Here is a 25,149-nt window from a genome sequence, read left to right on the forward strand (position 1 = left end):
GCACAGTGGACAGTTGCCCTCACTCTTATCCACTTTTATCAGCATGCTGCACCGGCCTGTGGTCTTTCTGAATGTCTCATGTTCAGTTAAAAAAGGCCGGGTGTGGTGTCTCACACCTGTGATCCCACCACTGAGGCGGGTGGATCACTTGTGACCAGGAGTTCGAGACCAGCCTGATCAACGTGACAAGACCCCATCTCTACTAAAAATACAAAAAAAGTTGGCTGGGCGTGGTGTCATATGCCTGTAATCCCAGCTACCGGGAAGCTGAGGCAGGAGAAACGCTTGAACCCAGGAGGCGGAGGTTGCAGTGAGCTAAGATTATGCTATCGCACTATAGCCTTGGTGGCAGAATGAGACTCACCAAAAAAAAAAAACAAAAAAAAAACACAGGCCCACCATGAGACGGTCTCTTTCCGTGGCATTCCACATCATCACAGGAAAGGGAATGAAACTGTTTTATTTTGATTTATTTTATTTTATTTTATTTTTTGAGATGATATCTCGCTCTGTCACCCAAGCTGGAACTATACGGGTGTGCCACCATGTCTGGCTAATTTTTTTTTGTATTTTTAGTGCAGACAGGGTTTCACCATATTGGCCAGGTTGGTCTTGATCTCCTGACCTCCTGATCCACCCACCTTGACCTCCCAAAGTGCTAGGATTATAGGTGTGAGCCACCGTGCCTGGCCAGGAATGAAACTATTTTAATGGATCTCAAAGAGTCCAAAGTTGTGGGCAGCTAGCAGAGGTTCCCATCTCACAAGCCTTCTGTTCCCTCTGCAGGAATGAGTCCTTTTTGAATGGACACACGGGTTAAGGCAGAGGTTCCTATTGAGGTCTGTGCACTGGAGTCACGGGGTCTGCTTTGTAGGACCTGGGTGGCCCAGCCCCACCTGTGGAATTTCTCCTTAGGGAGGTAACTGGGGGGTGGGGGCACGCATGTCACTGCTTCCTTGCTTCTGACTAGCGTCCCTGAATGAGAGGCAGTGCTCATCTAAGGGGATGCAGGCTGAGCACTGATTTTTTGAGTGTTACCTGGCTTTCCTCCCCCTCCACCCCTGCCCTGCAATGGAGTGCATACTTTTCCAAAAAACAAAAAACCAGGGTAGCGATTTTCCTACCAGGTGCACTTTGGGTACCGTTCTTCCAGAAGGCAGGGCCATGGACTACAAAACCAGGGGACAGAAGTGTCTTTGCACCCTATGGTGTTCCTATAGGATGCTATCGCCTGCTACGCTGCTAGCTGAAGGCAGGGAGTATCTTCCTGTCTTCTATACACACATCTGTACTTTATAGGGGGGCTGGGTTTTGTGGGTGATTTCTATCTGCTGCTCTAGACCACGGCTCAGGGTGGAGAGACAGTTACAAAACAGGAGACAGGTAGCTGTCTCGCATCACACTTACACACCCACCCTCTCCGACCCCTGATGGTCAGTGCAGAGAAGGCCACATGGGGACAGTGGATATCCACAGTGCCAGCCAGTAGCCAGGAGTCCCCTGGAGCTGGCACTGCAGCATTGCACAACAGAGGCTCCCCGAGACAAAAGCACCGGAACAGTCAGCACAGCACGTTACATGTCAGCACCGCTGCCACTGTCACCAGGTGCTTCTGGGAACCGGGCAGAACTCAGGGCCCAAACATCACGTCAGAGGAAGCCCTGGCAATTCCCTGCGATGGCGACAACAGAGCCCAGGCACACTGCCAGAGGTCGTGTCCTATCCGAGGTCACACTCCCACACCTGGGGAGAGACCAAAGCTCAGCTGCATGTCTTTCCCCGAACTCTGCTTCATGCCACCAATACCGCAGCGGCAAGGCCAGAATTCTGGCCCCTCTACGATTAGCTACAAGCTGATGCAAATGCTGAGGCGGATCCTTCCTGGGATGTGTGCTGGTGAATGAGCAAGTTCTTGATGGTGTGTTTACCACCTGCTCTGGGGGATATATATCTTTGACAAACTTTCTGGGGGCTATCAGGCTGCCTCTATTTTACCCCTCCAGGGACATCTTTTTTAAAAGTCAACTTGAACCAGTTCAAATATCAAAACCAGAACTGGCTCAAGGCGATGTTTTTCCGTCTCACCGTTTTGGTGCTCCCGTCAGCCTGATTTCTGGGTTAGGGGGAGACAGAAGGGAGCCCAGGTAGTTGGGTATGTTGGTATACATATGACCCCAATATTGTTAGCCTATGACATCATTCCTGGAAGGCTCCCAAGCCCTGGGCCATTGAGAGGGTGTTGCTGGCCATGTGTTTTGAAGTCCGTGGATATCACGCAGCAGCTCCCTGTTGAAGGTGAGCAGAGGAACATACAAGCACCCAGCACCAGCCACACTGGGCTGTCAATATGCTTTGTGTGGTTTTGGTGTTTGTCTCCGACATGAGACTGTGAGCTCCCTGAAGTCAGGTGATGAGCCCATTTCATGTCCCCAGCACCTAGCAGTGCAGAGCTTCCCTCATCTCCTAGTGAAACTATTCCTAAGAGTCTGGGAAGCCGGTCATTTTCATACGAGACCTGTGGGCATCTTCCTGGCCTTGCTGAAGTGGCTGGTGCAGCCACGGTAAGGAGAAGGGGCCTGTGCCCCACCTTGCTGCACCTGCACGGCTGCTGAAGTCATCCCTCTAGAGACACATGCTCATCACATCAACCCATGGCCCAGAAACCTCCAGTGGTTTCTAGGACGGCTCCCTCCTATGGAATCCTCATTCCCTGGCTGGGTGCCAGGCCCTCTCCCCGCTCTCCTCTCTCTTCCAAGCAACTAGGCCTGGCCTATCACTTGCTTTGGCTGCCTCGACATGGAATCTTTGGTCTAGGCAGCCAGGGTGGAGCCCATGACCCAGGCTGTGAGCAAACACCCCCATGTACCTGTCAGCTACTCGAGCACGGTGACCCTGGCCTGTTCCCAGCGCCTCAGACACTCTGCTGAATGAAGGAATGAATTCCAAGAGAAGGAGACACCTGTGCAATGTTTCAGGGCAAGCCCTGGCAGAAGAGGAACAAGAATCCCAGAGTGGTCACCACATATGGAGCTGCCACAAGCCTGCAGCTGAGCCTGGCAGAGGAAGGCACCCCTCCCAGGAGCATTCTTCATGCTGTTTAGGGACAAGATGTTCTAATGTACTCATATGAATTAGGGAACTGAGATATCTGAGGGACTCAGATATCTGAAACCTGAAAGGCTTTGCAAAGCAAACCTGAAAGGCTTCGATGATAAGCTCAGTGAGAAAAGCTCTGGGTTTTCTTTCTGACCCCCGAATCCCACAAACTCAGCCTGCAGCAAGTGGCTTTCCTTCGGACCCATTTCTGATGTGTGTTTTGGTTCAAACAAGGTGGCTGATCCACTTCTCTCAGCATCAAGACAAAGGGACACTGACGCTGGGTCCAACCCTAAGGACACTGCCCATTGGTAGGACAAGATCTTCCTTCTGGGCAGTTTGCGAAGACATCGCCTTTCACCATTCACACGGTTTATTTCTGAATTACGGTAATATGTTCCTGTCACTGACCTTTGGGACCCTACTGTAGAAAGCTGCAGAGTTTAGCACAAAGTAGAGCCCTTTAGACATGAAGATTATTTCCTTTATTTTTTGACAGAGGTATCCTAAGGTCTTCTGATGCAAAACAATGGCTCTTCCGGAGCTGTGCAAATGCAAGGCTTCCTCTCCCTTGGGAGACAGTGATGAAAGCCCTTCACATCCTTGGCCCCTTGCTAGTGATCTGGCTAGAGCCAGGCCACGAGCACCAACCGAGTATAATGCTCAGGGGAATGGAAACAAACCCTTCAAGACCACGGGGAGATCGGCAGTGTAGCTGCTAGAAATGCTCAGGTATTTGAAGCATGCAGATCATGGCCAAGAGAAATGTATGAAAAAGCAACTGCAGTACAGTGCAAGAATGATTCTGTACAGCAGCCACACCCAAGGGAATGAAAACACGCGCCTCAGAAACGTGCAGATCTGATCACAGCAACACAGTTCGCAACAGCCAAGAAGTGAAAACAGCCCAAAGACATATTAACTGATGAACAAATAAATAAAATGGGGTATATTCATACAATGGAATATTATTTAGCCACAAAAAGGAATGAGGTTCAGATCCATGCTATAAGGATGAACCTTGAAAATATTATGCTAACTGATAAAAGCCAAACACGAAAGGCCACATACTGTATGATTCAATGTATATGAAATATCCAGAATAGGCCAATACATAGAGACAGAGGGCAGGTCAGTGGCTGGGGATGGGTGGGCCAGTGGGAGGGAATGTGGAGCAACTGCCAATGAGTACGGGGTTTCTTTCTGGGGTGCTGAAAATGTTTTAAAATTGATTGTAGTGATGCTGGCACAACTCTGAATATACTAAAAACCAGTGAATAATATACTTTATTTATTTATTTATTTTTCTGAGACAGAGTCTCACTCTGTTACCCAGGCACGATCTTGGCTCACTGAAACCTCTGCCTCCCGGGTTCAAGCAATTCTCCTGTCTCAACATCCCAAGCAGCTGGGTCTTCAGGCACCTGCCACCACACCCTGCTAATTTTTGTATTCTTAGTAGAGATGGGGTTTCACCATGTTGGCCAGGCTGGTCTCAAACTTCTGACCTTAAGTGATCTGCCCACGTTAGCCTCCCAAAGTACTGGGATTACAGGCATGTGCCACCGCACCCGGCTTCTTTTTGTATTTTTTGTGGAGATAGGGTTTTGTCATGTTACCCAGGATGGTCTTGAACTCCTGGGCTCAAGTGATCCACCCACCTCGGCCTCTCAATGTGCTGCAATTACAGCATAAGCCACTGTGCCTGGCTGAATAATATACTTTAAATGGGTGAATTTCAAGCTATGTGAATTCTCAATAAAGATGTTAAAAAACACAGGTTAAAAAGTCATTAAAGATTTTGCAATTATAGCTCCAATACTGTCTAGACTTGTGCTACTCTATTGGACATGTGGCTATTTAGCACTTGAAATATGGCTGGTCCAAACAGAGATGTTCTATAAGTATAAAATACAGACTGGGTTTCAAAGACTTAGTAAGAAAAAAAGCAAAATATCTTAATTTTTTTTTGTATTGCTTAAATGGCAATATATTAAATATACTGGGTTAAAGAAATTATGTTATTAGAATTAATTCTGTCTGTTCTTTTTTGCTTTTTAAAATGTGGCAACTTGGCTGGGCGCAGTGGCTCACGCCTGTAATCCTAGCACTTTGGGAGGCTGAGGCGGGTGGATCACAAGGTCAGGAGATCGAGACCATCCTGGCTAACTCGGTGAAACCCCGTCTCTACTAAAAATAAATACAAAAAATTAGCTGGGCATGGTGGCGGGCGCCTGTAGTCCCAGCTACTCGGGAGGCTGAGGCAGGAGAATGGCGTGAACCCGGGAGGCGGAGCTTGCAGTGAGCCGAGATTGCACCACTGCACTCCAGCCTGGGTGACAGAGCGAGACTCCGTCTCAAAAAAAAAAAAAAAAAAAAAAAAAATTGTGGCAACTAGACAATTACACATATAGCTTGCATTTATAGCTTATGTTATTTTACTAATGGACACTGTGATCTGTATCCTTTTTTCATTTTTATGTATTTTTAGTGGGTTTTTAAAAACCTGTGATAAAAACAACATTGTTACATTACAATTTACCATTTTTAACCCTTGCTTTTAATTTTGAAATAATTATACATTCACAGGAAGTTGCAAAAAATAGTAGAGAGAGGGTCCCTGTACCCTTCACCCTATTTCCTCCAATGGAGACATCCTGCCGAATTATAGGACAGTGTGAAACCTGGAAATTGACATTTACACCATCCTTTACAATCTTTTTGTTGGTAGACAAATCGGCACCTGGATGAGGAAGAGTCTGGGCAGGCGGTGGGAGAGGGCGTCTTACAGTTGTTGATTTCTCTATAAAGCAAACTTGGTTCTGCTCGGAATAATAAAAATTCAGTGAACATCCAAATTTAGGTTTCTTACTGTCTGCAGAGAAATATTTTACAGAAGCTGCCAAGAGTGAAGAGGATAGCAGTGATGACATTTATATCCTGGAAGCAGGGCACCCATCACCGCTCACACCCTGCTCCCAGCTGTAGGTCGGGGTGACATGGAGTTGCAAAATAGGAATGCCCTGTGGCCTTGTAGATACAAATCGCGTCCCTAGCTCAGCCCTCACTCAGGAGTAAATGGAACTATTGGGCTTCATAGTGGTGGAGTACATCTCTTTGAGGAAAGTCAAAGCGACAAGGCTGCCTGGATGACAGATGGCAGATAAGAAGGAGCCACCTTTTACTTTTTCCTCTTCAGGGAAGGAAATCATATCTGGAGATTTCAGTGCCCCATGTGAGGAAGTGACAGTCACAAATACGTGCATTTGGAGAAGATGCCTCCCTCTTCTTTTCCCTCCTCATGACCATTTTGCGAACATGTCTCTTGAACCCTCTTACTGTTCTTTTGGTTTCCTCTTTGTCCACAGTTCCCATGTTCTCACACGACTCTGGATATGAACTACTACATGGGGTATGACCAAGCTCATTAATCTTGCTTTTACTTACATTTTTTGTTTGAGGCCCCATGTCACCTGCACGACTAGGTGACACTACCAGCAGAGAAGGGCCTGGGGCTTCTCTTGGGCAGCCAGTGCTTGGGCCTATGCCCTTCAAAGGCTTGACTTTGCCTCTCCAGAGCTTCTGATGTGTTCCTTACATACGCGCTTGCTCAAAAAAATGCTCAATCCCCCCAAGGGACTTCTCTCCATGTGTGCACTGTCTCTGAGGGCTTAGAGGCTGCAAGCAGCCACAATGCTGCCTGCACTCCAGCCATGCTTCCAGGCCATCAAGGGCCACTGCACTTGATGGTGTGATCCCAGGACTGCGTCTACCTGCTCCCGCACTCAGCTGGGGATATGGGAAATAGTGGCATTGGGCTCGTGGGCTGCCCTGAGCCAACCCGGGTTTCTCCAAAGGATTGCCCTGTGTGTTAGCTTCCTAATGCTGCAGTCAAAAATTACCCCCAAACAGGTGGCTTAGAACAACACACACTTCTTCTCTTACAGTTATGGAGGCCAGAAGTCAAAAATCAGTTTCACTGGGTGAAAGTCAAGGTGTTGTCAGGGTTGGCTTCTTCCCGAGGCTCTGGGGAGAATCGGTTTCCTTGCCTTTTCCAGCTTTCATGGCCTCCAGCATTGCTTAGCGTGTGGTGCCTGCCTCATCCTCCAAGCAGCCACTCCGATCTCTGCTTCTGTCATTCTCTCCCTCAGCAGCCAAACCTCCCTCTGCCTTCCTCTTAGAAGAAGAGTTGTGATTACAGTAGGCCAATGTGGATAACCCAGGCTGATCTCCATCTTAAGATCCTCATTTGATCATACCTGTGAAGTCCCTTTTGCCATAAAATGTAACATTCACAGGTCTCGGGGATTAGGTGCGGATGCCTTTGGGGGTCATTATTCAACCTACCATATCTTACTTTATGGTTTTGTTGAAAACAATTATTTAAAAAAATTTTAATATATCTTACTGTAGAAAATGTGAAAATATAGCTCTAGGACTATCCTTACTCCACCAGCCACACTGAAGCGGGGGAGAAGCGAGAGCGCAGAGCAGCCCAACAGGCCAAGTCAGAGAGATTCGTGCCGAGGTGAAGCAGGGGTGTGGAAGGGCAGGAAGGAAGCTGCGCTGTGGAAGTCTTCATTCAAAGTTGGTTAAGCACTTGGAATATGCTTTTCTTACAGATTATGTTCTAAATATGGATTAGGTTTCCAGCTCTGACTACAAAAACTAATTAAATCTGAAATCTTTTTATTAAGAGGTACTAGAGAGAGGAATTCTGAACTGTGGAGCCCTGAATAGACTGTGCTTCCTCCGTACATACCTCAGGGCTGGGAGAGACGCTGGTGTGAGTGAGGTCTTGGGTCTGGGAGTGGGCTGCAGGGGGAATTCAGGAGAGCTTTCCTCCTGGTGGACCATGCAGGGCCTGGAGGCCAACGCTGGGATTCTGGGATTAGTGGGGCTGGAGGAGACATGGGGGCCCTGGGGATCCGGCTGACACTGGCCTCCCAAGTGAGCTTTATCTGCCAAGTAGGGGCTAGAGAGCAAGGCTGTTGCTCCCTGCTCCTCAGGCTGGGATTGCACAGGGGACCTGGGAACAGGGAGACTGGCAGCTGCCGCTGCTGCTGCCCCACTGGTCCTCCGGATTAGGTAGCCCTTCACCTTTATCATCTATAGAACTGCAGCCATATGGGGCACTCTAACAAGCACACCTGGGCCCCAGTGAGATGACAAAGAAAAATACCAATACGTCTAAGGGAATCCAGGAGTCAGAGAGAAAAAAATCAGAAAGAAATGGCTGCTTCTACAACTGAGGAGGAGAGGCAGACAAGCGGTATGCAGGAAGAGCACTCAGAGACTCGGGAAAACAACTAGGAAGCAATACACTTACTTATGAAATGTATGTCTAGGGAAACAGGGCTTGGTGGGAACAACTGGTATCCTCTTACACATAATAGTAAAAAATATATGCTTCTAATTATAAGCATTGAGTTACAGAAGACAGTCATTAAGGGCACAGAAAAGCAGAACGGAATTTCCAAACTGACAAAAGAAAAGAGAGATAAAAAGGGAACGAATAGTTACCTGATAAAACCATTAAAAATAAGGAAGGGAAAAGAGAGAATCAACTAAAATACATAACAGCATAAGACAGAATAAAATCAACTCCATCAGCCATAATATGAAATGTGAATGGACTAACCGGGATAGGTAACAAAACAAGACAAAAACCCCTTAAACAAAAGTGGTAAAGGAAGACTGAAAATCAAGGGATGCGTTCAGATATACCGGGTACATTTGTGGGGGAAAATTCTGTATTAACATTTGACAAGGCAGAATTGAGTCTAAAACCTTCCAATTAAATAATGAGCCACATTTACAGAAAGGATGCAGCCGTCATAAACCTGTATGCACTAAATAAGACTGTAGCTAAGCACATAAAACCTAAATTACTAGAAATAAAAGGAGAAACTGACAAAGGCAAAATGATGGTAGGGAACTTTGACATTCCTCTTTCCAAGCTGGATAGAAACAGTACATTTACAAAGGTAATGACAGAGAATTTGAATAATACAATGGACAAACTCAATACCCACACATGTATCTCAGAGAATACATTAAACAAAAATGGCGTCTGGCCGGGTGCAATGGCTCACGCCTGTAATCCCAGCAGTTTGGGAGGTGAAGGCAGGAGGATCACTTGAGGCCAGGAGTTTGAGATCAACTTGGCACCTCATCTCTTAAAAGAGAAAAAAGAAAATTGTGCCTGAAAGAAAGCTCCCTCCAAAAGCAACAAAGAAAACGTTGTCTGTAAGCCATTCACAAAAATTCATCAAGGGCTAGGCCAAAAGAAGGTCTGAAAAGGTTCAAACCAGTAGATATTTTAATCTCTTCTATGGTAATTGGTCTATTCAAGCTTTCTATTCCTCAGGTTAATTTACTTTTTTATTAGATTTTCAAATTAGCTGCCACAGAGCTGTCCATAGCTTTTTCCTATGCCATATCCTCACTATGTAATTATTAACAATGACATTATAGAAGAATATCTAAAGACCTGGAAAATATGTTTTGTGAAAAGCAGCAGCAGGATACAACTCATAATTGAGAGGCAATCATTGTACGCCTTGGCTTCTCTGTTTTATCCCTGACGTGCGCCTTTATCTTTAAACAGTCATGGATCCCCAGTTAACAGATCAAGACATATCAGCAGATCCTAAATTTTAACTTGGTTTAACCCAAAGCAAGTTTTCACGATTGTGCTCTATTCCTTGTGGCTTTCAGGACATGCCCACAGAAAAGAAAAAGGGCATTTTTGCATCTCACCTCTTAACCTCTCTGCCTCTTTGGGATTAAGTTTGAGGATTACTTGCTTAATACATAAGCAACACATATTTAGGAAAGTGACATTTACTGGGCATGTGCTAAGCTTACATGCTTTAATTTCTCAGTTTTTGCCCTGTCCTATGCAATACATAATATTCACATTTCCTTAGGAATGAGTATATGGAATCAGAGAAACTGAGTAACCTGTGTACATTTGCACAACTGGTAAATGAATTATGGACCTGAGATATTCCTTTCCAGGTCTTCTGACTTCAAAATCTAGCACTGAAAAAAACAAAAACAAAAACTACAACACACCTCCTCTGAAAGAGTGTCTTCTTTCTAATTAACATTTTAAATGAAAATCCCATGCTTTCAAAGAGGAGTACCCAGCCTGCGCTACAAAAGGCTGAGAATGAAAGTGGGAGGCTTGATTTCCGAGTTTAACTTGTAGTTCTGCTCCAGGAGCACATCTCAGCTACAGTTGTTTTCAGAAATGTGAGTTCAGGATATTAACAAGTAATGCTGAGCAAAGAAAATCACAAGCCAACCGTCTCTTGGATCACATAAGTGGAACTTATCTTTGTGAAGCTCCATGGGGAGCCGCAAACCACTTGCCCAGTTTCTTTGAGTTTATTCAGATTTAGCCAGAAAAGGAAGCTGGCTGAAGCACAGGAGAACTAGAACTTCCATCTCCATTTAACCTATTTGCAGCTCTGCCAAGGCTGCAGAGCCAGCAGCCGCTGCGGCCTATCAGTGCTCATGAGAAGTGAGTCTTGCAAGGAAATGACATTTCCTTCCCAGGGTAGGGAAGCACGCACTGCTGAGATTCTACGGGTGTGACGGCAGCACCAGACACTGCAGGAGAAAGATGACTAAAGGAGACTCGCCAGTCTCTCCAAGGAATCAGTGTCTGCTGTCTGACAGGGATGCAAGGGACATGGCTGTCCTTTAGAATACAGAAGCAAACTTGCACGGGTTTAAACATAGCACACCACCACCACCTGCGAGGAAGGCTTGAAAGACGTGATCCTGGCCCGTCCAGCCTCTGCCAATGATTCCAAACCTTGCTTGTACGCTGGCATCCCTTGGAGGGCTTTAGAAGATTCTGATGCTTGGGTCACACTTAAGAGACTACGATACTTGGTCTGGGGTGTTCTTATACATCAGAATTATAAAATATTGTGGTAAAATGCATGTAACATAAAACCATTTAAACCACTTCAAAGTGTGTAATTCAGTGGTATTAGGTACATTCACAATTGTACAATCATCAGCACTATTTAGTTCTGGAAATTTTCATCACTCCAAAAGGAAATCCCATACTCATTGAGCAGCCACTCCCCGTTTTCTTATTTTCCCAGCCTCTGGCAACCATGAATCTATGTTCTGTTTCTATGGGTTTCCGTAGACATTTCATACAGAAATAATATACTACGTGGCCTTTGTGTGAGGCTTCTTTCATTTACCGCAGTGTTTTCAAGGTTCATCCAGGTTGTAAACATGCATAAGTACTTCGTGGCTTCTAAGGATGAATAATATCCATTGCGTGGATATACCACATTTTGTTGACCCTTTCCTCAGCTGAAGGACATTTGGGTTGTTTCCATCTTTTGGCTGCTGAAAATAGTGCTGCTGTGAACATACGAATACAAGACTATGTTTGAACCTGTTTCAGTTCTTTTGGAGTGAAATTGCTGGGTCATATGGTAATTCTATGTTTAACTTATTGAGGAAGTGACAAGTTGATTTCCACACATGTCAGGATTTTACAAGCTTCCCAGGTGAGTGTAATGTCTGGCCAAGGCTAAGAACCAAGTTGGTTAAGATAGGGCTTGCAGTTTTTACATAAGATAAGCAAGAAAATAAAGATAAAATCAGCAAAATCCAGATAAAAGAACTGACTTCTTCAACAAAGAAATTATACGGAAAAAGAAGAGCAAGGAAGAAAAAAACATACACATGGGGCCTATAGATTTCTTTTAAAGACATATTACAGACAGATCACCCAGTTTGAAAACTGGTGATATTTGTGAGACATTAAAATTTTAACACTTTGTATTTGATGATATTAAGGAATTAGTATTATTTTGTTAGTTATGATAATGGTATCATAGCTATGTTTTAAAAAAAATAATCTTTTCAGACATGTACCAAAATAGTTTAATATGAAACGAATACACATTTTCTCAAAACAATACGGGACAGCATGGGTAGCTGTAAGGATGAAAAAAATACCAGCTATTGATATTACAAGAGTATCTAACTCTTAAAAATGGGTGATGGATACACAGGACTCATTTGACAATTCTACATACTTTTGTATATGTTCACATTTTTCCATAATAACAGGCTAAAAAGCAAAAAGTCTTAGTCATTGCAAACTAACAAATTGGGGAAAACGTCATCAAATGTCTATTTAAGAGACCTCATCCCTATTCCTTCTCCTTCCCCTCCCTTGGTAACAGCACTCCTAGGACTGTGACGAGTGCAGATCACTCCAGGTGTGATTTTCATGGGAACGGAACTGGCTCCCTAGGTGGCCTTCATTCCTCTGGATGCCTCAGGCCTGTCTCCTCCAAAGACAAGAACTTTCTTTTAAGTTTTCCTGCTAAATACACTCAAAAAAGCTTTCTAGCTCTAGACTTTCAAACAAACACAATACTGGTGTGTGTGTGTGTGTGTGTGTGTTTGTTAAATATACAAAACACAACATTTACCATTTTATCCATTTTAAGTGGACAGTTCTGTGGTGTTAAGTACATTCACACTGTTGTACAACCATCAACAGCATCCTTCTCCGGAATCTTTTCATTTTCCGCCACTGAAACCCTGTAGCCTAAACACTAACTCTCTGTTTCCCTCCCCTCCAGCCCTTGGCAACCCCAATTCTACTTTCTGTCTATAGGGGGACTCTAGGGACCCCTGTAAGTGGAATCATACAGCACTTGTTTCTTTGATGGGTTACTTCACTTAGGACAATGTCCTCAAGGTTCATCCTTGTTGTGGCACGTGGCGGAATTTCCTTCCTTTTTAGGCCTGAGTAACATTCCATTGTATGGCTACACCACATTTTGTTCATCCATCCATCTGTTGAGGACACTGGGTTGCTGTTGTGAATAATACTGCTCTGAACGTTGGTGGGCACGTATCATTTTGAGTCCCTGCTTTCAGTTCTCTGAGGCATACACTGAGAAACGGAATTACTAGATCATTTGGTCATTCTGTTCAATACTTTTAAAACCAAATCAATATTCTTCTAAGTGATAACTTGTCCCATTTCCTGCTGCTTCTTAGACTGGGGCTGGGTTGAGGGTGGAGAAGGGAGAAGGCAGGCTAATGTAGTACTTAAGAGCCTGGAGTTTGTTCCAAGACAAACCTAGTTTAAACATCCGCTCTGCCGATCACTGGCTCAGAAACCTTGGGTTTCACCTAACTCTGTAGTCTCAGTTTCCTCACCTATAGAATGGGATAATATCAATTTTACATAAATTAGATGGTATTTATAATGTCTTAGTACAACGCCTGGCACACAGCATTCAATTAATGGCTTCTAGTAATTGATTACTTCCCTTTCAACAATCCCAGGTATTGTCAAAGAAGGTGGCATTTACAAATGAGTCTCACAGGTCCTAGCCACGGTCTGTGGTAATGGCACGCTAAACCACCCCAAGGAGCAACGCCTGTAGGAGGACTGGGTAGACTTCCTTCATTTCCTGTGGCAGAGGGCTCTGCACAGAAGAAACTCTGGTCTCTTCCTGATGTCTCTTAACAACTTTATGGAGATTTAATTCATACACCATCAAATCTATCCAATTAAAGTGTACAATTCAATGGTTTTTAGTATATTTACAGTTGTGCATCCATTACCACAATCAATTTTAGAGCATTTTCATTACTCCCAAGGAAACACCACTCATTAGTCACCTTTCAAATGTCCCATCCTCCCTAGCCCCTGGCAACCACTAACCCACTTTCTGTCTCTATGCATTCGCCTATTTTGGCCATTTCATAAAAATGAAATCATACAATACGTGACTTTTTGTGTCTGGCTTCTTTCCCATAGCATAATGTTCTCAAGGGCCATCCATGTTCTAGTGCGTGTCAGCGCTTTGTTCCGTTTTACCACCAGTAATACGTTTATTGTATGGCTACACCACATGTTGCTCATCCATTTATTATCTGATGGCCATCTGAGTTGTTTCTACTTTTTGGCTATTGCTAATAAAGTTTCAATACATATCTGCATGTAAGTCTTTGTGTGGACATGTTTTCATTTCTCTTGAGTATACATGGAAGGGTGGGATTGCTGGATCACACTACCTCTTCTTTTTAAGCCTCAACATAGAATTGTTGCTTCTAGGATCTGTCAAGAGATTACCAGACAAGCAAACACCAAGCTCTTGGAATTGGCCCCACTCCTCCACTTAGTAAGAAGCTTACAAAGGTGTTCAGGTTTGTACTTTGTAATCTCACTGTATTGATACTGAGCATCATCTCTGCGCGCAGTTCCTCCTCACAAAGGAACTCTAGTGTTCTTTAAATAATGACTCTGCTACCCAGCTGGTGATATGCCTCTATATGTCTACCTGTATTTAAAATAATTTTCCCTGGATGATGGAGATTTTAATGTTCTGTATCTAATGTCCTGTGACTCCATCTGAATAATGAAAACCATCCACTTGATTGTGGCCCTGTTCTCAAAGAGAGGATTCCTGCTCTTTTGTAGACATTTCCACTCAGGTCACACACTGGAGTAAGAGTTGACAAAGCTTTGAGTTTGCAAGCTGCCTGTGGCCAACACCCAAATTATCCTCGTCTGAATGTATTTTTGAGGGAGGATATGGAGCATTCGTCCTGCCATTTTTGCAAATCACAACAGCCAAGTCTTCTGACCCCTTTCTACTGTGTTACTCATAGACTTGAGGTGGTGCAGACTTAACTTTGACTTTGGTCAAAATGTACTGGGTATGGTGGTGGCTCCACAAGTCGCCAAGAAAAATACAATGGTGCTGCCTTTCAGCAGGTCAAAAAGGATTCCAAAAAGACTAATGGTAGATAAGGGGCTCTCAGAAGGTTTCATGAAAGTAAATTTCATGATGACAAAAGAAGACATTTCTGCCAAGATTTTATATATAGAAGAAAAGGTATTCAAAGGCCAGGTGTGGTAGCGCACACCTATAATCCCAGCACTTTGGGAGGCCAAGGTGGGCAGATCGCTTGAGCCTAGGAGTTTGAGACCAGCCTGGGCAACATGGCAAAACCCTGTCTCTACAAACAACACAAAAATTAACCGGGCATGGTGGCACACGCCTGTAGTCCCAGCTACTCGGGAGGCTGAGGTGGGAGGATCACCTGAGACTGGGGAGGTCGAGGCTGCAGTGAACCATAATCATGCCAACTGCACTTCAGCCTGGGCCAACAGAGTGACACCCTGTATCCAAATATATATATATATACATATTCGATAGTTTTTCTTAAAGAATTTTTATCAGTAGCCAGTAAGAATAATTACTTTTTTTAATGACTGATTTCTAGACTAAGTCACAAGAAAACCTTACATACTATGACATCTGTATATTAAGGAATTCTATCATGCTCCCCCCTGAAAACACAAGAGAATATCAAGATGTAATAGAAAACAAACGTGGCTGCAGACATGACTATGGACTTTATGCCTGGGGGGAAAAAAGAGAAAAAACTAAAAGAAAGTTAAGAGTAACAGTTAACTGAAAGAAAGAGGTCTTTGGGATTTCAAACAGAAGCAAGTGCTAGAGGTGTTTAAGATAGGTTAAAAGATAGAAATGAGATTAATCCTTTAGACATAGACATTTTGCTCTTCAAAATCAGGTTAATACTTTGAAGTCTTAAAGTCTTTCGAGCAACCAGCGGACTTCAAAGTGATTGTTACACACAACCCTAAAAGAATTTGATCACAAAAGAAGAATAATATTAATGTTCATTGAGTACCTACTATGTTCTAGGCCCTTATGCTAGGTACTTTGTCGATGTAATTGAATGTCGTCCTTGTTAACATTCTCGGGAAATAGGTCTTGACATCTCTGTGGTAGGTGAAGACAGGCCTGGAGAGCAGAAGTAGCTTGTTCTAAATGACAATAACTGGTGAGTGGCAGAGCAAAGTAGCCCTGTCAGCCCAGTGCCTCTGATACTCCCAGGCACCGCTGCATTTCCACCTCGCTAACTGGAGAAACACCAGCAACTCTGGAAACATGGTGAGCATGTCACATCCAGAACTCTGAGCAACGAAGGCGCAGGCTTCATTCAAAGTTAGGCAACAGGGTATCAAGGTTCATTCATGACACAGGTCACTCTGTGTTTACAAATACACACCGGAGTAGGGCACGGAGGAGTATCAGATAAAAGTTAATGTTTGGCTCGATTTCAAACAGTAGCACGTGACTGGTTTTCGACACTTTTGCTATGATTGTGTTTAATATTAACAAGATATTGTTAAATTAGGTTTAGCCTAAAGCTGCCTCTTTACATATTTTAAAGGTTTCTGTGTACATAGTGAACGGTAACCTAACTGGATGTGTTACACAGACTATAATCTACTCTTGTGCTGATCACTGAGCTTTGGCTACCGGCAGCCAATTGTTCAAACTGTGCTCAAATATGGCAAACAAACAGACTGTAGCCAGTCTGGCTGTTTAGCATCTCACTTCCATTTTCTGTTCATCCCTTTCCTTTTTTTTGCGTATAAATTTTCTTCCAGGCTGGGGTGTGGTGGCTCATACCTGTGACCCCACCACTTTTTTTTTTTTTTTTTTTTGAGACAAGGTCTCGCTCTGTTGTCCAGGCTGGGGGGCAGTGGTGTGATCACGGCTCACTGCAGCTTTGGCCTCCCAGGCTCAAGTGATCCTCCCACATAAGAGTCCCAAGCAGCTGGGACAAGCACACCACCAATTCCCAGGCTGAGGCAGGTGGATCACTCGTGCCCAGGAGTTTGAGACCAGCCTGGAAAACATGGTAAAACCCTGTCCCTCCCAAAATACAAACATTAGTGGGGCATGGTGCTGTGCCTGGCCCAGCTACTTGGGAGGCTTAGGTGGGAAGATCACTTAAGCCTGGGAGTCCAAGGCTGCAGTGAGCCGTGATCGCACCACTGCCTCCCAGCCTGGGCAATAGAGCGAGACCTTGTCTCAAAAGAAAAAAAAAAAACCTTTCACCACGTGACTGTGCTGGAGCCTCTCTGAACCTATTCTGACTCACAGGCTGCGGCTGCCTGATTTGCAAATTGTTATTTGCTCAGTTAAACTTGGTTAAATTTAATTTGTCTAAGGATTTTCTTTTAACAATACTTAAAACAAAATAAAGCTTAACTAAAATTCGAAAAGATTGAAAAAGTCTGTTTGGAGGAAGGAGTATTTAAACCTGTACAATGAGTATTTCCAAAGGACACAAGGGTGTGGCATTGCAGGACACCAACACAAAGGTTTAGATACACTATGATGTGCTTTCTGTACTTTACAAGTCAAAAGTACTTAAGTGCATTACAGGTATTCACAGTGTGTGGCTGAGGATCCCATTTCTGGAACATGGAGTTGGGCTCGGGAAAGTCAATTTGGGCTTCAACTTGATTTGCACTTGGGAACACGTGAGGCTTATCATTTCCTAGATTCTTAACCATTCAACAAAAGCATGTTAAAAATGTAACATACATGCTTAAAAATGGTTAAGAAGGTAAATTTTATGTTACGTGTATTTTGCCACTATGAAAAATAAAAGAGGTAACACAAATCGAAACCAAAATGTAGATGCTTTCCTTTTTCCTAGACTGTGAGCAGTACTGATTTCCTTATGCCACGTCCACCTCCTAAATAACCAACCAAACGGATTTACAAGCCTTCCAACTTGTTTTTCAGGTGTCCAGTTCTACAAGTATTCAAGCACTGTTTCTCTCTGTAGAAATCAGACCAAGAGCCTCTATGTGTGATTATGACCACCACTCCCTTTGGTTATAATTATTTTGGACGTTCAGCTTTTGAATCTAATTTTCATGTTTGAAAAACTGTACTTTCATAACAGTTGAGCATTGATCACATTTGTGGAGATAAAAAGAAGATGGCACTGTTGATGGCACTGTTGAGGGCACTGGCCCTTCACAGGAAAAATGCAGATGGGAGAGATGGGGTGGTATGACTCTGGGTCCTCATGCTCACGTATTTTCTATTAAGAGGATGAGGTCACAACAGTAAAGTACACTGCCTTAGGTCATAGGATTGTAGCCTGATTTATCAGTAACTTGCCCTCTGTCCTTGGCAATCGCTTGGCTTCTCTGCGCATCAGTTTTCTCTTCTGTAGAGTGGAGAGTATGCTGATTCCCCAGGTCCCTGCTGCAAAAGCCACTCAAGCTTCTATCATTCCACAGAAAGGAAGACTTCTTCAATAGCCCGGGCAAGAACTTGAAAATACAGGATTTCTTCTGCCGACTCACATGTCTGCAGTAGCAGAACAGTACTGGTGTGGATGAAGGAACCTCATCATGTCAAAACGAACACGACCATCAAACGTGACAGCTGGAAAAAGTTTAACTGATAATTGAGTAGACCTTTCATTTTACAGAGCAGGAAAGGAAAATCCCAAAAGCCCAAAGAGCATGACCAACGTCTCAGCACTCACAGAGGTCAGAGAGCTGGAAGGGATTCTAGAGTTTTTGAGGGAGGCTTTTCCAAACTTTTACCCGCCTCTCCAAACTGAATTGTGACCCTCACTACCACTGAGACATATGGATCAGGGTATAAAAAAGGTTAAGAGAAAAGGTTAAAGTTTCCAATGACTTGGTTTGCAGCTCAGCCTTTTTGTTTCCCAGAACAAGAAACTGAGATCCAGAGAGGTTAAGACCAGGTCAAACTACAAACCACAAGTAGAGCCGACCCACAGACGCACCTATTTACCCAGCACAAACCCACGCCACGATTGCTGAGGGTCTGTGACAGGCTGCCCTGCTTCTGTGCATGTGTAGGGGGGAAGCGGGTACGGGTGATAAGGGAACTGGTGTGGCAGATGGTATTTTCCAATGCTTGTCTTACAATGACTGGACCCTCCTGTACTGAGAGAAGGGGTTTATCTTCTTCTAAGTGAACCTGGACAGGTTCTGTAACCTTGACAGTGGAGGTGACGCTGTACAACTCCTGAGGCTATGCCGTGAGACAATATGGCTTCTGTCTGGCTCTCTCTGCTGGGACTCTTCTTGCCCTTGGAACCCAGCTGCCACGCTGTGAGGAAGCCCAGGTTACAGTGAGGCCATGTGTGCTACGTTCTGGCTGACACCCTGGCCAGACTCCTGGCTCACAGGCAGCATCAACCTCCAGACAGCTACGTAAAAAATGATTCCTGTCCCCAGCTTTCCAATCTTCCAGTTGAGGTTCCATCACTGTGGAGCAACACAAGTCCCCCTCGCCATGCCCTGTCTGAATTCTTGCCCTGTAGAAGTGGGGTGTGGCAATAAATGAAGATTGTTCTCTGAAGCCACTAAGTTTTAGGGGATGATTTACTGTGCAGCAATAACTGATACATAAGGTCCTTAAGTTATCAGCCATCGTTAGATTTCTTGATTTTCATTTCTACCATTCAACCATTCCCAACCCCCTTCTACTGTTTACAGTAAAAGGCCATGCACCTTTTCATTTTTTCCCCTTAAAACCTGAAACATGATTTTTTCCCTAATGACTTAGCCTGTGTATTAGGAGACGATGTAAACCGACGACAACTCTTTGGGGCTCACAGCCATGCCCAGATTTGAAGAGCCCAGGATGCTTTTACCTACGCTGCCTCGTAACTTCAGTTTCTGGAATGCCTTTCCCTAAGGACAGCACAGCCATCCCTAGCCATGGACCCTTGGCCTGCTGGCCTCATGCAGATGTCTCCCAGAAGGCTGCTTCGCGGGCTGGTTCCCCGTGTTTTCAGTTGTCAACAGCACTCCTGTATCCCTGCCCTACTCTGACTCCCCATGTGGCTGCACTCTGGATATGCTCTGTCAGCCTCTCAAGAAGTTGGGATGCCACATGCATTGGTTCAGAGCCGGTGAGAGATCAGTGATGCCACTTCATGTGCGCAATGGCTCAGGGGTGATCCCGACAAGCGACATTTGTTAGCACTGTAGGGCCTGTGGCCACATTGAGGAGGCCAAGCCCTGCACCATGAGCGGATCTTCTGTGTGAGGGGAGTCTGATGCTGTGTCAGCACGCCACTGTCATTCAGGGAATGGTGGCCAATCTTACACAAATTTGCCTTCTGTCTCCAGTGACTTACGGCAACCTCTGGGGCACAGTTTCGCCAATGCGGATGGTCTTCAGGCCCATGATTGTGTGACTGCGCGCTGATGCGTGGGCAAGTTGTACTGGCAATGTTAGTAATTCCTATTTCCTTAGTATAATATATTGGTGACTGTGATACAGACATCGGGAGGGTGACAGACACAATAACAGGACCTGTTATAAAGACAAACTGAGTATTGTGCCCTTGGCCTTGAGATGTGGCTGGCATAGGCCTAAGCTCAGACGGGCTGATAGTGCACACAACCGGTTAAAAAAGCCAGGGGGAAGAAATTGGCTTTGTCATCTCTCTCCATCTTGTTTTCTCTGTCCTCCCAGAATTTTAGAGTGCTAAGGGTCTCTTCTGAAAGCCTCAAAAGCACAAGGCCATATAGCTCTGATGGAGGCAAATTTTACAGCAGAAGAACCTGAGTGCCCCAAGGCTGCAGGAACGAAAAATACCAAAGAGCAAGAATTAACAGCATGAGAAAGCATGTGGCCAGCAGATGGCAACAGAGGCCTTTGTGAGCTACTGGCTGCCTGGTTCTGAAGTGCTGGAAGGTGGCTCTTCACAGCTATTGTATAAGTGATTTATGTATTTGGATTCTGCTCAATGTTATATATGCATTACTGAATAAAACATTCACAGTATATTTTCCACCAGCAGCAGAGCTCCAATTCTAAGCTTCTGAGGTCTAATTCCCAGGGCTCAAAGGAGCCTCTGACATCAAACTGCTTTCCTCCCTGAACAGCTATTTCATACTCCAGAAAAAGAAATGCTTAGAGAGGTGAGAGCGATCTGATGTGACCACGTAGTCAGAATGCCCACCAACTCTGTGTGAGGAAGAGCAGACGTCTGTCAGGTGGTTTCCTCAAGGCCAGTGTGTGCAGGGCTTCCCCAGGCTCCAGCTGCTGTTCCCTGCCTTCCTCCTGGCGGCTGTGCCTTGCTCAGCTACCTGCACTGAGATACAGGCAAGTCTTGGGTGAGAGCTGGCCTCAGCTTGGACAAGAAAAAGAAGTGGCTTACGTGAAAGAAGTATGTCAGATGAGGCCGGGCATGGTGGCTCACACCTGTAATCCCAGCACTTTGGGAGGCTGAGGCAGGTGGATCATGAGGTCAGGAGATTGAGACCATCCTGGCTAACATGGTGAAACCCTGTCTCTGCTGAAAATACAAAAAAAAACTAGCCGGGCATGGTGGCGGGCACCTGTAGTCCCAGCTACTCGGGAGGCTGAGGCAGGAGAACGGCAGGAACCCAGGAGGCAGAGCTTGCAGTGAGCTGAGATCGCGCCACTGCACTCCAGCCTGGGTGACAGCGAGACTCCGTCTCAAAAAAAAAAAAAAAAAAGAAAAGAAATAGGTCAGGTGAATTTCCCAAACCAGATATTTACCACCCGTGGCCTCAGGAGCTGGGAAATCACTTTATTCCTGCCTGGGAGCAGGAGTTGCGGGTGTCTGGGAGCTGCAGTGCGGCGCTTACTCCCAGGCTGCCCGGCCTTCCCTGAAAACCTCCGTAATCCCTTCCTGCATGTGTTTCTGTGAGGCCACGCTGGGTGACCTCTGAGGTCTCCTTTAGGTCTGTGTGCTGAGACGCCTTGATGTGACATGGGAAGCAGGTGCAGGCCACAGAGTTTCTAGCAAGGAGCCCAGCGTGAGCTTCAGTGTGATGGGGTGGCCCCCAGAGGAGGACACACTTCCCTGGGGACATATTTGAGAGGTAAAAGGGCAGGCCCCGTCTCCAGGCCTGGCGCTGGAAGATAGTTCCACAGAAAACAGAGAACAACGGGCACATCCCTGTGGAAAACAGCAACCTGGCATTCCAAACACAAGATGCATGTGTCGGCATTCCGTCTTTAGTCACTAACACGTCATACGAGTTGGAATCTGAGGCAAGCTTCTCCTGCTCCTTTCTCCCATTTGCTCCCCACGCTTGGTTTCTCTCTTAGAGCAAAGGAGAGAAAATGCAGTTTTGGTGAGTGGAGGAGCCAGCAGCATCTACAGCATTTCCCCCACGTGGTGGCATGCGCCTGTGTAAGCGCCTTACCTCGCTCCCACTGTAAGCAGTGCTGTGAAGCCGGCACTATTATCGTTCTCCTTTTGCAGGAGAGGAACTGAGGTTTATAAAGATTAATAACACATGTGCTTAATTTCACTTGGTTAATATGTGCTGCAGCGGGAACTAAACCCAGCGCCTGACTCCAAAGTCAACGCTCTTCATCACTGCGACGGCGAGGGCGAGGCTGTGGAATTTCTCTGCCACACCTAAGGCCCTCTACCCACCAAGTAACAAAAAGCTTCACTGAAAGGGAAAGCAACAGGAACCCCGCCTTATAAGGAAAACACATCACAAGAGAGAAGGCTGCCAGGGAGGAGGAAAGAAAAATCATTTCCTGTTTTCATTCCTCATGCCTATTAATATGAAATGGTAGAAAACATCAGGAAGGTCACCAATTTGTCTTTCATATGCGCCCACTTCATGTGGTCTTCTTTACACCCACGGCTTCATCGCCAATGCTCTAGTCATACTGACTGCCAGATGCAGGTTCCTAACTCAAGCCTGCAAACCAGCATATTCAGCCTTTAAATCCCCTCTGGAGCTCCTGCATCCCATTCCATTCCCCTTGGCACTCTCTTCCCTCAGCCGTCAAATGATCTCTTGCTTGGATTCGGTTTCTGCCTGGACACTAGGCCTCCACGGTCAACTCCGCGGTGAACTGTTCTCATGATTGCAATTTCTCTAGCACATGTATACGTCCGATGACACCGCATCCGTGCTCCCAATATTCTAACGCCACCTCACGGCCCATGGTGCTCGCGGCACTGGAGTCAGACCTGCCCGCCTGAGCACGGGCTGTGTCTCATCCAGCACTCACCACAAGCCTGTGAGTTCAGGGGCAGTTTAGTAGCCTGTTTCCCTTGTTCAGTCCGAGTAGATGAACGGCTGAGAACTACACGAATCGTGCGAAGTGCTGACGGGTCCCTTACTGATGCCCTGTCCCTAAGGAGACTTGACTCAGAGTGAAGAAGGGGCCTGTGCTGGGTCTGTGTTTCCATCTTGCATCACATGCTATCTTCGGAGGGGTATTGTTATCTTCATGTTTTTTATTGGCGAAAACACAGAAATGCTGAGAAGTTAGATAGTAAACTTTTATGCAGTCCACAGAGCTGGAAAAGGGAGAGCCAGGATTTATACCTCCAGGCAGGACCTGGAGTGCTTGTGAAACACGGGTCCTGCTCAGTGGCCCATTCCACAGCTGCCCTCCTTCCGTCTCAACACAGCCCCAATTTTCCCCTGAAGTGGGCCTCCTCCCAGCCTAGCCCCAAGCCATCAATCTTGCTCCACCTAAGGCACTTGTGGTGCGGTCCTGCTACCTGTCCAGTGAACAGCTTAGGCATAACTGTACGCCACAAGTCTGGTCAATGTGGCTAGAGGAGGGGGTGCCTGGGCCTTCTGCAAAAGGGTTCTTTGCTCTCAAAAGAAGACATAAGTCAGGGGCTTTTCTATTTTTACTGTTGGACACTGCTAAACCGGAGCGAGGAGGTCGGTCTGTGGGCAGACTCACTGTTTATACAATAATTCTAATACAGTCTCACATCAGGGGTTTAGAGAGAAAGTGAGAGACCATCAAAGATGGCCATTTTAGGTCAATTTACAGAAAAGCGGAAGAGCACTGAGAGCTCAGCACTGAGATGGATGGAATCATTTCCCCATCATCGATCCGCCCAGAAGCAGAGGCTTTTCCTACTTGGGAGTCAAACCCCAGTGGCCTGCTGGAAGCCGCTGGTACCAGGCCATTGGTATTACTTGAGTAGAACTGGGATTTATGTTTTCATGATGCTCCTAACTGGGTCACAGGTAAGTTTTGTTGTGATGTTTGTGTTTGAGCCCACAAAAAAAATTTTAAAGTAATTTAAACTTACATGTTTGATATGAGCTTCTTTTGTTACCTTAACAAAACAAGGATGTGCTGGGATTTTCTTTTCTTTAACCAGGTTAATGACTCTAGGAAGTAAACGTGTAGTCATGGTCTAGCTCAAGTCACTCATGTCATAATATTTTAACCTGGATTTTGGGTTAAATAATGGATAAAGTACCTAATTAGGCTACGAATAAATCACTTCAGGATTTCACCTAAAATGTCAGTGACCAGAAGTAGATGAGTGTCCTCTTTCCCTGAAAACTGAGGATCAATGTGAGGTTACAGTTGAAACCATGGGTTATCAATGTCCATAGAATATACTGACCCTAGTAAGTAGAAACAGTTCTTGAATTGCCGGGTGCAGTGGCTCACGCCTGTAATCCCAGCACTTTGGGAGGCCGAGGCGGGTGGATCACGAGGTCAGGAGATCGAGACCATCCTGGCTAACACAGTGAAATCCTGTCTCTACTAAAAATACAAAAAATTAGCCAGGCGTGGTAGCGGGCGCCTGTAGTCCCAGCTACTCGGGAGGCTGAGGCAGAAGAATGATGTGACCCCGGGAGGCGGAGCTTGCAGTGAGCCGACATCTCGCCACTGCACTCCATCCTGGGCGACAGAGCGAGACTCCATTCCCCCCCGCCAAAAAAATAAAAAAAGTCCTTGAATTTGCTTAGCCAAATTTTATATATGCTCATGTGACTACCTGTTTTATACATGGATTCCTTTTAATTTCTGAAGGAAGACAGGAAACAGAGATACTAAAATTCACAGTCATAAAATATTTCCCTGTAGAGACGTCCATCTTCCCTCGCTTCTCTCCCTACTGCCTAAAGTTGCTTTGTTAGCAGGCCAAGTCAGACGTGGTCAACTGGGGGGTGAATTAGGCCCTTCTGTCTCACCGCTCCTTCCTTTTTAATTTTCCTGAGGAAGTAACAGTGTGGTACTTATTAAGCCAGATTTTCCTGGAAGCTCCAGGTCTCATTAATAGCTGCACTGATGAGAGATTATTGTCCGACTTTTCTTTTGTAAATTAGTGGGCGACGGATTCTTTCCACATGGAGCGGGAAAACAATCTCTGTCTTCTTTTAGTTCC

The 25,149-nt window shown here is 45.4% G+C and overlaps 1 protein-coding gene across 2 annotated transcripts in view; it reads right to left on the bottom strand.

Annotated features, from left to right (window-relative positions):
• Positions 1-25,149, bottom strand: part of LYRM4 (LYR motif containing 4) — a 159,860-nt gene that overhangs the window by 13,165 nt on the left and 121,546 nt on the right. The window contains exon 3 of one of the 2 annotated variants that reach the window (XM_011962635.1): positions 20,965-21,091. The exons of the other annotated variant lie outside the window; for it this stretch is intronic. Within the exon in view, the coding sequence (XP_011818025.1) occupies positions 21,008-21,091 (84 nt within the window). The 3' untranslated portion in view covers positions 20,965-21,007. The remainder of the gene's footprint in view (positions 1-20,964; positions 21,092-25,149) is intronic. 2 annotated transcript variants of the gene reach the window in all.

The sequence above is a fragment of the Colobus angolensis genome, unplaced genomic scaffold (genome assembly GCF_000951035.1).
Source record: "Colobus angolensis palliatus isolate OR3802 unplaced genomic scaffold, Cang.pa_1.0 Scaffold6, whole genome shotgun sequence".
Taxonomy (NCBI): domain Eukaryota; kingdom Metazoa; phylum Chordata; class Mammalia; order Primates; family Cercopithecidae; genus Colobus; species Colobus angolensis.